This window comes from Pipistrellus hanaki (assembly GCF_964339955.1).
Source record: "Pipistrellus hanaki genome assembly, chromosome: 6".
Lineage (NCBI taxonomy): Eukaryota > Metazoa > Chordata > Mammalia > Chiroptera > Vespertilionidae > Pipistrellus > Pipistrellus hanaki.
In genome coordinates, this window is record NC_140508.1 from 44,702,383 (window position 1) to 44,715,737 (window position 13,355).

The 13,355-nt window shown below is 37.8% G+C and overlaps 1 protein-coding gene across 2 annotated transcripts in view; it reads left to right on the forward strand.

Annotated features, from left to right (window-relative positions):
• ZCCHC2 (zinc finger CCHC-type containing 2) overlaps positions 1 to 13,355 on the forward strand; it is a 48,785-nt gene that overhangs the window by 8,483 nt on the left and 26,947 nt on the right. For both annotated transcript variants that reach the window (XM_084888298.1, XM_084888299.1), the window contains exons 2-4: positions 4,813 to 4,924; positions 7,320 to 7,396; positions 10,695 to 10,766. In XM_084888298.1, the coding sequence (XP_084744424.1) occupies positions 4,813 to 4,924; positions 7,320 to 7,396; positions 10,695 to 10,766 (261 nt within the window). The remainder of the gene's footprint in view (positions 1 to 4,812; positions 4,925 to 7,319; positions 7,397 to 10,694; positions 10,767 to 13,355) is intronic.

Below are 13,355 nucleotides of genomic sequence, written 5' to 3' on the forward strand. Positions count from 1 at the left end.
TAACATGTATATGAGAGTGCTTGTTAAACAAGATATATAGGTACTCAGCCGAAACCGGTTTGGTTCAGTGGATAGAACGTTGGCCTGCGGACTTAAAGGTCCCAGGTTCGATTCTGGTCAAGGGCATGTACCTTGGTTGCGGGCACGTCCCCAGTAGGGGATGTGCAAGAGGCAGCTGATTGATGTTTCTCTCTCATCGATGTTTCTAACTCTCTATCCCTCTCCCTTCCTCTCTGTGAAAAATCAATAAAATATATTTAAAAAAAAGATATATACTCACACATATGTATCTATATACCGATGGTCATAGAGTGACTACAGCACAATTTGGTTGTTGTGGAAGAACAGAAATATGGAAGTTTGAAGAGAATAATAGAGGTTGGGTTCAGAGGGCCTTGAAGGTCAGATGAAATGGATAACTATCCCACAGGTTGCAGTGGGAGTCAGTACAAATTTATATGTGTTTCTGCTTGCCGGTGGTATGTCTGCCTGACATGGCCACTGTCACTTTAAATTAATGTGTATGAAAAGAATGCATCATTGATTAAAAACAAACAACAAACAAACAAAAAAAACACCTTCCAAAGTCATCCAGTTTTCTCAATACTACCATTATACTTCTAGACACTCTGATTTGCTTGATAGCCTAAATCCTGGCTCTCCTCATGTCCTGAATTCACCCTTTCCTCATCTTTGCTGACACCATTCCCTTTTGGGACTTTATGCCTAGACTTTTATAGTTATCTAACTGGTTCCCATCTGTTATCTATTGCATACTGCTGCCAGACACATCTTACTAAAGCAGTATTATCACATTTTCTTGCAGTGATGGCTGGAGCTTAGCCACTGATAAGTCTTTGAACTCAAAATCTCTTTCTTCCATAATTTCTTCATACATTTTACCTTCCATTCAAGGCTGGCTCATCTCATGCCATCACCGTTCTTACATAATGGTAGAACAGGAGGTTGGTAGAAAACAAAAACAAAACACAGGTGCTGGTGCTAAAGAGGGGGAGCCCAGCTTTGGTCTAGGTAGGAAACCATTACTACCCTCCGCCCCCCCTCCCCCCCTCCCCCCGCTGCGTTCTAGACCTTTGTAATTTTGTGATACAGTGATGTATATTTTTCACCATTCTGCCTGTCAACTATAGATGGTGCTGTTCAGGTTGAAATAGAAATGCAAGGCCAGTTCTTAGGTAAAAGCTGCCACCTTTACTTCTCTTTTATACTCTACTCCCCTCTTCCCGTTAGGCTTCTTTTTCAACATTCTTTTGCTGGATCTTCTCTAATTGTGCATCCTACAATTTCAGTTATTTAGAAAAGGCAATGACATCGACAATGTTAATATTTTTATTTGTAATGAATTCAGAGTTCCCAAAATACATAGAAAGTTATAGTGATGAGTTTCCCTCCCCCATATTGTTTCACCCATCTGGTTCCAGTCCACCCCACACACATATACACAGATAACCACTGTTCACAAATGTCACGTTAAGAACAGCTTGCATAGCTGCTATTGCAGTAGGCTGTGATAAAGAAGAGTATACACAGATTCAATAAATAATCTGGCCCTTCACCCCACGTTCATTTAGCCAGGCATTTAAGAGAATTCTGCCATATTGGTCTTGTTGTATCACCTTATCCCCGTATTTCTGGATCAATTAAACAATAAGTTACGTAGGAAGAGCATCCACAATCATCGAATCCATATTATGTTCTTTCTGAGCTGTTGATCCATTGGTCTCCTTTCCCTCGACCTTTGTGTTAGTTTAGTTATTTGAGCATAACTTTAATATATTTACCAGTCATGTTTCTCCTCACACCAGAACTTGCCTTTCATCAGAAGCTATAGGTGATTCAGGCATTACTTTGGGCTGGATTGGGTTGTGCTATTTCATTGAGTAGAGATGAGAAAAACATCTGCCTTCTCTACCACATCCTCTAATTAAAGAGACAGACAGTAAGTAATTCTTAAATTCTCCTTAGAGAATTCCCTCTTCTTCCACCAAAAATGGATAAAATTTAACATTTCAGTAATGTATCTGATAATGGGTCATTTTCTAACATTCAACACAGACATTCTAGGAATCTTGCTTATTAAATAATAACATACTTTGGTTGTAGCCCTTTAAATAAGAGAATTTGAAAGCTATAACTGTATAACCAATTACCCCAAAACTTAGTAGCTTACACCAACAACCATTTTATTATTTCTCAAAGCTCTATAGGCCAGGAATTTGAGCAGGTAACTAAAGGTGAAGTCTGTTTGTCTCTGTGCCAGACTGTCTAGAGACACAACATATCTGGGGACTGGAGGTGCTTTCTCCCTCGCCACATTCTGTGTGTTCCATTTATAGTTAGAACTTTGTTAAAGTAGAATGAGGCCTGACCTTTGTTCTCAGGGTATGTTTTCAGAGTCTTTTTAGCTCACTTGTGTTACTTGACATGTGGATTTGAGTTAGTCAGAAGCTCTCAGAGTTTATTAAACCAGGAGCCTTTTTCTTGGTTGCTAAATTGTATTCTTAAAGTAACTTCAGACTTTAAAAATGTGACTTTGATTACAAAGCAAACCACTTTTTCATGGTTACTTCAATATAGTATTTGTGGAGGCAACATTGTGGTAAAATATATATAACAAAGTTTTCCATTTGACCCTTTTTGATTGTATAATTTAGTGGCATTAAGTACATTCACATTCATATTGTTGTGCAACCATCACCACTGTTCATCTCCAGAACTTTTCTTCTATCCCAACAGAACCTGATTTACTCCCCATTTCACTTTCTCTAGCCCTATTCTACTTTCTTTCTCTATGAACTAGGTGCCTTATATAAATGGAATCATATAATATTCTCTTGTGTCAGGTTTGTTCATTTAGCATAATGTCCTCAAGGTTAATCCCTGTTGTAGCATCTGTCAGAATTTTATTCCTTTTTAAGGCTAATATTTCATTTGTATGCCCCGCCCCCCCCCCCCATACACACACACCATTTTATCTGTTCATCCCTCGTTGGATGATTGAGTTACTTCCACCTTTTGGTTATTGTGAATAATGCTGCTATGAACATTGGAATATCACTTATATGTTCTAGTCTCATTTCTTCTAGGTATATATCTAGAAGTGGAATTGCTGGATCATATAGTAATTCGATGTTTAATTTTTTTGAGGAACTGCTGGACTGTCTTCCGTAACAGCCACACTATTTTACATTCCTTACCAGCAATGGACAATGTTCCAATTTTTCAAAATTCCTGCCTATACTTATTTTCTGGTTTTTGGATAATAGCCATCCCAGTGGGAGTGAAGTGTACCTTGTGGTTTTGATTTTTTTTCATTTTCCTATTGAAAACTATTGGGTTTTGTATATTTTGACTTACATTGGAAGGTGTGTGCAATTTTTAATTTATGAACCACATATAAACATGGTAGAAAAATAGTCTATAGGAAATGGTTGACCTTGTCAACTAAACTTCTTCCAGCTAACACAGGTATTTGAGAGGATTACAGGGCTTTATTTGTATTGATTTTTAAAGTACTTTCAGTAGTGTTAGACCAATGTGGTTTTATTACTTTGTAGTAAATGATTATATGATTTGGGTTGGAAATACATTGATTGTGTTATCATTAGAAGAATTCCTATCCAACTTTTAAACATCAATAATGATGGAAAGTGATGAATGCCATCGTGCTAAATGTTTTAGAGGTTGGATGTTGACTTAAGAAGTATGTGTTCTTCTCATTAAGTGGTTCTTTGTAGACAATCTTTATTTCCTTGGGCTTCTAGAGGAAGACAACTACTGTATAAGACTGAAGCTTAGCTCCCCAGAGTATCTAATGTGATACTTTATTCCCAGAGAGAGTTGTCAGCTGGCAATCCAGGATGCATAATGAGACAGCAGAACCAAATATTTTATAATAGGATTTTTAGGAAGTTTCGGCTGTTCTTTTTGTTTCATTTCTTTATACAGTTTTAAAACATGAATGTATATTATTTATTGCAAATTTTTAAAATTGTAGTTGGTTCTTGAAACTGAAGAGATTGAGTAATGTTTTAAGATTCTGAACATGAAGAGGGGGATGTGGTATGAATTTTGATAAAGAACCACTTTCTTAATTTGGCTTAACCAATGTGTTATAGTAACAGACCAATGCTGGAGAGCTGTATGTACACCAGCATGCTCTATATTCCTTCAAGCAGCAGTTCTCCTAGGAGTAAAACTCACCCCAGTTCACTGATGATTGGCTGAGCAAGTTTAATTAGATTTAGAGCACCTAGTTAGCGTAAGATGGTTTAACATTGGTAATAAACTCACTGTCCATACACATTCTTGTTTAGAAAGATTTGGTTTTTTTAATGATACCTTTTGTAAAACATTTTCCCAACAAAGCATCTTGTTAGACTGTCATTAAACTCAAGTAATGAATAAAAATTGCATAATAATTAATGTAAAAATACCAATGTCCTTACATAGTAGGATATTAGCATAAGTGGGGGATTACCATCTTTTATTTATGTTGTTTCAATTCTGGTTCACTTTGGTATAGAATTGACATCATTGGCAATTCTGAATAGTAACATGCAAGAAAAGTGGGACATTGAGTAATTGATAGAATATTGCTGTTGAATTAAGATAAATATTGATAATCTTTTCCTTACTCCTGTGACACTTCGCACGTTTCTGCCTATTTGATCTCTAAAAATTGCTATTAAAAGGGTTGCTACTAAAAGTATAATATAAGACTTAAATCTGGTTTATTTTATAGAATGTACTCTTCTTAGTCAATTAACATGTGCCCCTTTTCTGATCTAGAATGACTCTGCTCATGGTGATTATGTGCAAACTAATGAGGCCAGTTTAATAGATCACGCCCCAATACCTCATGACGGACTTACTGTGGCACCTCATAGAACCCAGCGAGAAGGTATGCTGTATTCTTTGCTAACTTAAAGCATCTATAAGTGGAACGATTGCAGGGTGCTATTTACATTGGTTCACTCTAACTCTTCTGTCTCCTTTTTGGAGTAGAGAAAGCCTGCTGGTCTGTTTTAGTTCAAAAGCCAGTCCTCCTACTTGTTTGAATCTGTATCTGGGCTATAGCTCCACAGCACTCAGCCCACCCTGGCATGTGCTTACTTGGCCTTGCCTTGTAGGCAGTTGTCTTCAATCTGGTTACATGTCTTTGGAGGGCAAAGACCTTAACATATTCCCAAAGTTTTTATTATAGGGCTATATCTGTAGGATGTTCTCAGTGTCTACTGAAAAAAATAATTTTAAAGAAGATCACTGTAAGAGAGAAGAAATTTCTTACAAGTCCATTCTTCCTGCAGTAATGCAGTTTTCAAGAGGGCTGGAGATGGGGGAATGAAAATACTTTGCTATGTGAAAAGGAATGAGTGTAGACATCCTCTTAACATTTGAGGAGTCCATTACTTGTGTTGAGGGAAACAGTGAAATGGAAAATGTAGACAGCTACCTGGCAGCCTTGGAAAAGTGAAGGATGGGCGAAAAGCATCATGCTAGTTATGACAGCTTTGAATTGACATTATTTTATTTCTTTTTAGTCCAAATAATAATCCTTTTGGTATAATACATTTTTCCTTACAGAGGAAAAATAGGTAGAAATGTTTAATGTTTAAAAAATGTTTACATTTCTAATCAAGAATATATTGACTACTTGAATCATAGACTCTTCCACCAAGCACACCAATCATGGAGTCACCTAAAGGGAGTTTGGTTTTACAAAGAAGGTCCTTTAAAAAACAACAACAACAACAACAAAAACCGAAAAGACTACATCAAAATGCTAATAGTTAAGATGGTACCAGAGATAATTTCTTGTATTTTTAATATTTATTAATCCTCACCTGAGGATATTTTTCCATTGATTTTCAAAGAGAGGGGAAGGAGGAGGAATAGGAGGATAAATGAGGGGAAAGAGAGAGAGAAAAAATATCTATGTGAGAGAAGCATATCAGTTGATTGCCTCCCACACACTCCCCAACTAGGGCTGGGGATCTGACTTGCAACCCAGGTATATGCTCTTGATCGGGAATCGAACCTGAGACCTTGAGGTGTGTGGACCTAAGCCACACCTGCCAGGGCTGTGTAGTTAATTTTTAAACAAATGATTTACAAACTATCATTCATAGTTTTAATGTATGAAGCTTGGAGGAGGAGCTCACATTATCAGCCTTTCTTCATACTCTTGTTCTCTCTTCCTGATTCTGATAGATCACGGCAGGTTTAACTTGAGATCAAGGCTGAAGACATAGCCGTGTTCCATAATGCCCTAGTTGTCCCCTATCCATAGCCCACCAGTTTGCAGAAGTAGAGCTGCTTTGTATATCTGAACATAGATTAGTTCAGATGGCTTTTATTTAGTAGCATCATTCTTTACATAATTTAATAGAAAAGCTTTTGAAAAGCAGCAGACCCTCCCTTTCCACTTTGGCCTGTATGATGCTGAGGGAGTTCTGAGGAGTTACAGGCTTCTCACCTGGCTTTTGAGATTTTCTTTTGTCTCCATCCTCAATATTTTTTACCCAATAAGGGGAAATTAGTCCAGAAGCAGGCCACCAAACACTATATATTTGGAAACTTGTCACAAAATTCTGGCAATGAGATCTCCTAAGTTTATTATGAGTGTCTGCTTACCAGCAAATTTCTGTGTATGTTTTCTGCTTTCTCATTGCCCACCCTCCATGATCTATAACAACCTTAATTCTTCCTGTATACTTTAGTTACTTTGTATATTTTGCTTCATCTGATTTAACTTCTTCCTCTAAGGGAAAGTGAATCTTTTCCTCTTCTCCATCTCCTATCTCCTGGATCCAGCAGTGAGCACGCTAGTCTGTTGAGTCATTTTCCTAATTTCTTCACTAAGACCTTTATCATCTTCATTACTACCAGCCTCATTATTGATTATTGTTTAAGTACATTCTTTTGGATGAATCTGAAGTGCTGTTTTTGTAGTAATCCAAATAATAAACAGTTTTGATGATTATCATCTTGAAAAAAATCTTGACTGCAGGCACCTTTTATTTTTTATCTTTGGTGCTTAGCAGAGTACTTAAATCTGCTTAGACATTCAGCATACTGAATGGATATAGGAAAAAATTACTTCATGGATGGATGGCACATTGCTATGCTTCTGGGTGTGTGTTTTTTGTTTTGTTTTATTTTTTGCTTAATCATGATTTAAGAGGAGTAATTAAGATGATGATAAATAGCTTAATTGTGTAGCATTTATCACATTTGGTAATTGAAATGTGTGTCTAGTCTCTGTAGAACAAGTCAGCATGTTTTCTTTCTTTCAGCTGTACACATTGAGAAGATAATCTTGAAAGGAGTCCAGAGAAAAAGGACTGACAAATATTGGGAGTACACCTTTGAAGTAAGCTACTCTCACCCACAAAAAATGCCTCATATTTTATGTTAAATAATCTTATGAAAAGAATAAACATTGATCTTTGGAAAAACTTCTGGCAGGTTTGCTAACTTAGGAAAGTTAAACACATGTATACCTTTGTCTAAATTAAGGGGATGTACTGCTTTTAGTGTGTTCTGCATGGTTTGCCAAGTTTTTAGAAATTGTACCACCACATGAAAATTACTCTGACAATAATTATCAGTGTTTAGATTAAAGGTATAAGATATATCTTTTAAAAGTAAGAGTAAGCATTTTCACCAGTATTTATTTATTTATTTATTTATTTATTTATTTAAAATATATTTTATTGATTTTTTACAGAGAGGAAGGGAGAGAGAGATAGAGAGCTAGAAACGTCAATGAGAGAGAAACATTGACCAGCTACCTCCTGCACACCCCGTACTGGGGATGTGCCCGCAGTCAGTGTACATGCCCTTGACCGGAATCGAACTTGGGATCTTTCAGTCCGCAGACTGACACTCTACCACTGAGCCAAACCGGTTTGGCTCACCAGTATTTTGAAAATCGGAATTATAGCCGAAACCGGTTTGGCTCAGTGGATAGAACGTCGGCTTGTGGACTGACGGGTCCCAGGTTCGATTCCGGTCACGGGCATGTACCTTGGTTGCGGGCACATCCCCATTGGGGGTGTGTGTGCAAGTGGTGGCTGATCGATGCTTCTCTCTCATCGATGTTTCTAACTCTCTATCACTCTTCCTTTCTGTAAAAATTTAATAAATATATTTAATAAAATAAAATAAAATCAGAATCACAGGCCTTGTCTTTTCCTTTATATTTTTCTCCTCTTTTTCTTTCTCCAGGATGGTTTTATTCTCTGGCCTTTGTGGTCCTGCCTTCTTATCTCCAATTGCTCTCCTGTCATTCTATCCTTCAAACAGCTCTAATTAACCTTAGAGCCCAACTCTGTTAGGCCCCAGGTCTCCTTTGTCTATTCACTGTCACGTGGGTTCCTTGTCCACATCTGCCTTATTCCTCCCTGCTTAGGCTTCTCTGTCTAGCCCTTTTTCCTAAGGCTGTACATGCCTTGAACCAAATGGAAACATGCCATGTTTCTGTGCTTCCTACTTCAGTTCCTCCCCAAAGATATTGCTTGCCAAATGTTAGCTGTACCTTTCTCATGAAGCCACTTCTGATCCTCCAACAGAATGTTTTTTTATTCATCCAAGGTACATTGCCATCACAGGTTCTTACATCTGGGTTTGTGTTTTTTCTTTCTATTTGGTTATTATCTCATGGAGAGCAGGAATCTTCATCTGCTGCCATCCCACCATATCTAACTCGCTTAGTACATTTGTTCAAAGAATTTCGGAGTCCTGGATTCTGCTTTGTGGGGGAAAAAATATCCTCAATTTGAAAATTTCAAGTCCTTATCTCCATTTTCACTTGACAGTTTTATAATATTTGGTATAAGCTGGTCTTTGCTGTCTTCAATTCATTTCACCAGCTTTCGTCTGTTGCTGGAGCTCTAAGATTGCTCCTTCTTTAAGGTCTGTGTCTCCTTGCTCTGGAATGATGTACCCTCAGACTGTGGCACAGCTGATGTCCCTTCAACACACAGACTGGCTCAGATGCCCCCTTCTCTGAGGTCTTTCTTGGCACCATCTGATGGGCTTCTCCCTGCTCCTGCACCACACCATACTAATTTTCTTTAGAGCAATGACCACTGATTGGAATCATTATATAGCCATTTATTTCATCTGTCTCCTACAATAGACTCGGACTTCGGCCAGCAGTGACTTCAGCTGTCTTGTCCATTCCTGTATCCCTTTCACTGAAACTGTCTGACACAGTAGTTGCTCTACAGACATTTGAATAACTAAAAATCAGCTAAAAGATCTGTCAGTTAATAAGGATATTTGCTTTGGAGGTTGATAGATAAAACTTTGTATGTGTAGTAGGTCTTTGAACAACCACATTATTTTGTTAATAAGATGCTCTGGGAACTTAACTCTTGTTTATATCAGCCTATGGTAAAATTTAAGTCACAGAACCCATTGTTGACATTAAATGAGGACATACTATATTTTTAAGTGTGTGATTAATTATAATACAATTGGAGGTCTGGTGCATGAATTTGTGCACCATTGGGTTCCTTGGCCTGGACTGCTAGATTGGGCTGACACCGGCTCTCTGACATCCTCTGAGGAGTCCTGGATTGTGAGAGGGTGCAGGCCAGACCAAGAGACACCACCGATGCACAATCAGGGCTGAGGAGGGATGCGGGAGATTGGTTAGCCAGGGAGGGGCTGCAAGAGGGCTCCAGGGCATGTTTAGCCCATCTCACTCAGTCCTGATTGGCCGGACACCAGCAGCAAGCAAACCTATTGGTCAGAGCATTTGCTCCCTGGTGGTCAGTGCAAGTCATAGCTAGCGGTTGAGCGGCCTTACCATATCATTAGCATATTACACTTTGGTTGGTTGAATGGACGGACACAGCATATTAGGTTATTATATAGTATTAGTTGATAAGCCTTAGATATTAGCATCTTTCAAGTATTTACTTAACTCAAATAATTGTAAAGTAGAAATTATTAGTGGGCCAGTATTAGATCCACTGAATTAAAAGTATTCAAGAGGTATGGCAGCATAATAGATTTCACTTCTGACTCTTTGGTTACTTAGGGTTGAATCTAAGTAAGTCAGCCTTTTGGAGTTTGTTTCTCCATCTTTAAATGGGTCATATTTGTCCCATCCACCTTAATAGGATTTTACAGAATTGAGATAAAGTTTAAATCTCTTCATAAATCACTATAAAAATACAATATAGTATTATCAAAAAAAGGCTAGTGAGCACTGGTTATTTCTCATAAGAATATATATTTCATAAGTTCCAGGAGGTAAAATTTTTCTCTTTCTTGGGGCATAGAGCTATATTCAAAGCATTGTGTTAGAGTTCTGCAACTTCACTAAAGGAATGTAAGATGGTCCACTTTCTGAAAAGTTACCAAAATATGGTCACATATTTTTAAAGACAGCTTTAAAAAAACAAAAAACAAAACAAAAAACACCATGTGATTCGAAATGAGTTACTAAATTTTTTTTTTAGTAGAACATGTCAATGTGCTGTTAATTTTAATAATTTTGAAGAAATGATGACAATGACAGATTAACTTTATATTTCTAATTGTTAATCTTAATAAAATGTAAGTAAGGCTCTTTGCTTTACACATGGCTTTTTTTCCAGCTGTTTCCCTGCCTAAAAAATAATCAAATAATATGTTTGTGTTGTTTTTTCAATCAGGTAAATTGGTCTGATCTTTCAGTCACAACAGTAACAAAAACCCACCAAGAACTACTGGATTTTCTACTGAAGGTAAAAGTATAGATTTTGTTGTTTAAATTATTTTTACATAATATACAGAATCCAAAAACCTTCACATCAAAATTAATTCTTAGAACTTAAAATACATATATACAGGTTGGAGAACTCTATGAACATGTAGAAAATGTCATGTTATCGTAAACATAAGTTTTCTTACTTTATATTAGGAATATAAGGAAATGAAGGATTTTCAACATTTTTTTTTTTTTAATGGAACCTTATTCCTACTTCCTTGCCCAGGTGTGTAATGTTGGTGGCTGGAGTACATCCTATGAAAGAGTGTGTCTGCAAAATAAGATGAGGCTTGTTTGCATTTGGTAATGGATCTCAGATTTAACAGCTCTTTAGCTCCCTCTGTGTACTCCTTAAATATATATCCATTTGTTCCTTCTTTGAGTTCCAAATCCGCCTCCACTCCCACAATGATAGATTCTCCAAAGCACTGAGAATAAGGTATAATGGGCACATCTTATAGACTTGCAGAGGTAAAAGGGATCTTAGATTATTTTGTTCAAATTCTCATCTATTTCTTTTATACTAATTTTATTTTATTGAAAAGCATATGGGTAGAGATAAATATTAAAATAAGGGAAGACGATTAAATGGATAACCAAATAAATTGCTGTTTTTCAATAAGCAAATGTTTTAAATTTTATAGTTAATCTATAATAATAAAAGAGTAATATGCTAGTTAGACCAGATATCCTTTTGGATGATCTTCTGGACGAAGCTGAGGCTGTGAGGGAAGCCCAGGTCCCAGGTGCCAGAGGGAAGCCAGTGCCAGCAGCTGGGGGAAGGAAGTCCTCCTCTTGCATGAATTTCGTGCATCAGCCCTCTAGTACAGAGATAAAACAAAGTCCAGAAGCAGAAAACATTGCCAATTGAATTACTAACTTTTAGGTTACGGTGTGACATAGTTTTTGATCCAATAGCATATGAAATTTTCAGGACAGTACTTGTCACCATAATCTGTTCTTTCAGATCACATGGGTCTCTGTTTACTCATAAAGCTAGGGGGCTGTTTGCCTCCAGCTTGCACAGCTGTGGGCTGCATGGTAGGCACTGGTTCTAAGGAGCACATAGTTCCCTGTGTTGGCAGTGTCAGTCCCGCTGGGTGAGAACTACTGGGAACAACTTGGATATTTCCATTTTCCTATGGCTTATTTTAAACTAACTCTGGGGTCAGGGCTCCACTTGGTGACCTAACTGCATGTAAAGATGGAGATTATTAATTTCTAGTTGCCATAGGTCGCATGCCTGTGACATGTGAGCCTTAGACAGCATGGGGAGAAAGAAAGAGTGGTGGAAGGAGAGATGTGTGAGCACTGTGTCAAAAAGCTACTTTCTCCTCAGTACCCTGGAGGAGAAGGTAGCTCCTGGCTAGCAGCCTAATAAAGAATCAGGAAAAGCATCCCCACCCCACCCACACATGCACTTTTAAATTCTTTTCTACTTATTTGTGACTTTTCTCTCCATAGAATAAATTTATCCAAAACAGGCCTCATTTGGGTTAGAGAGCAATGTGCTTCATTTCCTTTTTTCTGTTGCCCTTTCCATGACCGAATTCTAGAGCTGAGGGTTGGTTGCAGGGGATAAACAGCTAAGACTGAAATACCCTGCAGCCCAGCACTGCCAACTGTCAAGGCTGGTTGGTTACTTACAGGGTTAGAGTGTGGCTGCTACTTCCCTGTCCCCAGTGTTGAGAGATTACCTGACCGACCCCAGCCTGGGACCTGGCGCCTGAGCAGAGTCTCTCTCCTACTGGGTGGCCTACGCTTCAGCTGCTATTTGTCTTGACACATTTCATTTTCATCACACAATTTTTCTAAAACCTTAGTTACTTGAAAAAATACAGTTCCAAATAAGTAATTCATTCTTCAGAATCGTGATAATTAACGTCCCCCCTGCTTAGGCAGCATTTGGATATATTTTCTAAAATAGAGCAAACTCCTTATCAAGTTATATGAAATAATCGGCAATATATTGTGAATGTATAAAAATTAATTGTGTATTTAAAATACACTTTAAATTTTTCTATATATCATTTGTATTTTTTACATTCCTTTTAAAGTCTACATAAGTTAAAAGCAAAAGCTGTTCTTTTGACAGCCTAACTTGTCTAGTTGCTGTTTAACCAAACCTGTAGTTTGCTGTAATGTGGAAGAGTGGGTTTGAGGCCAGTGTTTTTACATTCTTTTTCTTATAAATTGTGTCCTCCCAGTCCCTTTACCTGCCTCTCTTTAGCACCTGACACCTGGTCTGGTATTTCTCTGGACCAAGTGGTTTCTGCTACCACTGTTGTGCCCATACTACCAAAACAGTACCTAGGACAGGGGTGGAGTTTTAATGTTTGCTAACTGAATGCTGAACAAGGAGTCACAAAAAATTGTGATGAGGTCTTATAGGTGGTTATCCATTAGGCCTCATGGTTTTTAAAGAACAGCTTGTGATAACGAGGTGTAAACCTCCCAGCACTCGACTAAGTGTATGCTGGCTGAGGCCTAGCCAGAACACCGGAGGTGAGAGGATAGGTGTGCAGGAACCAAGACCAAGAGGTGAGAAAATCCAAAACAGTGACTA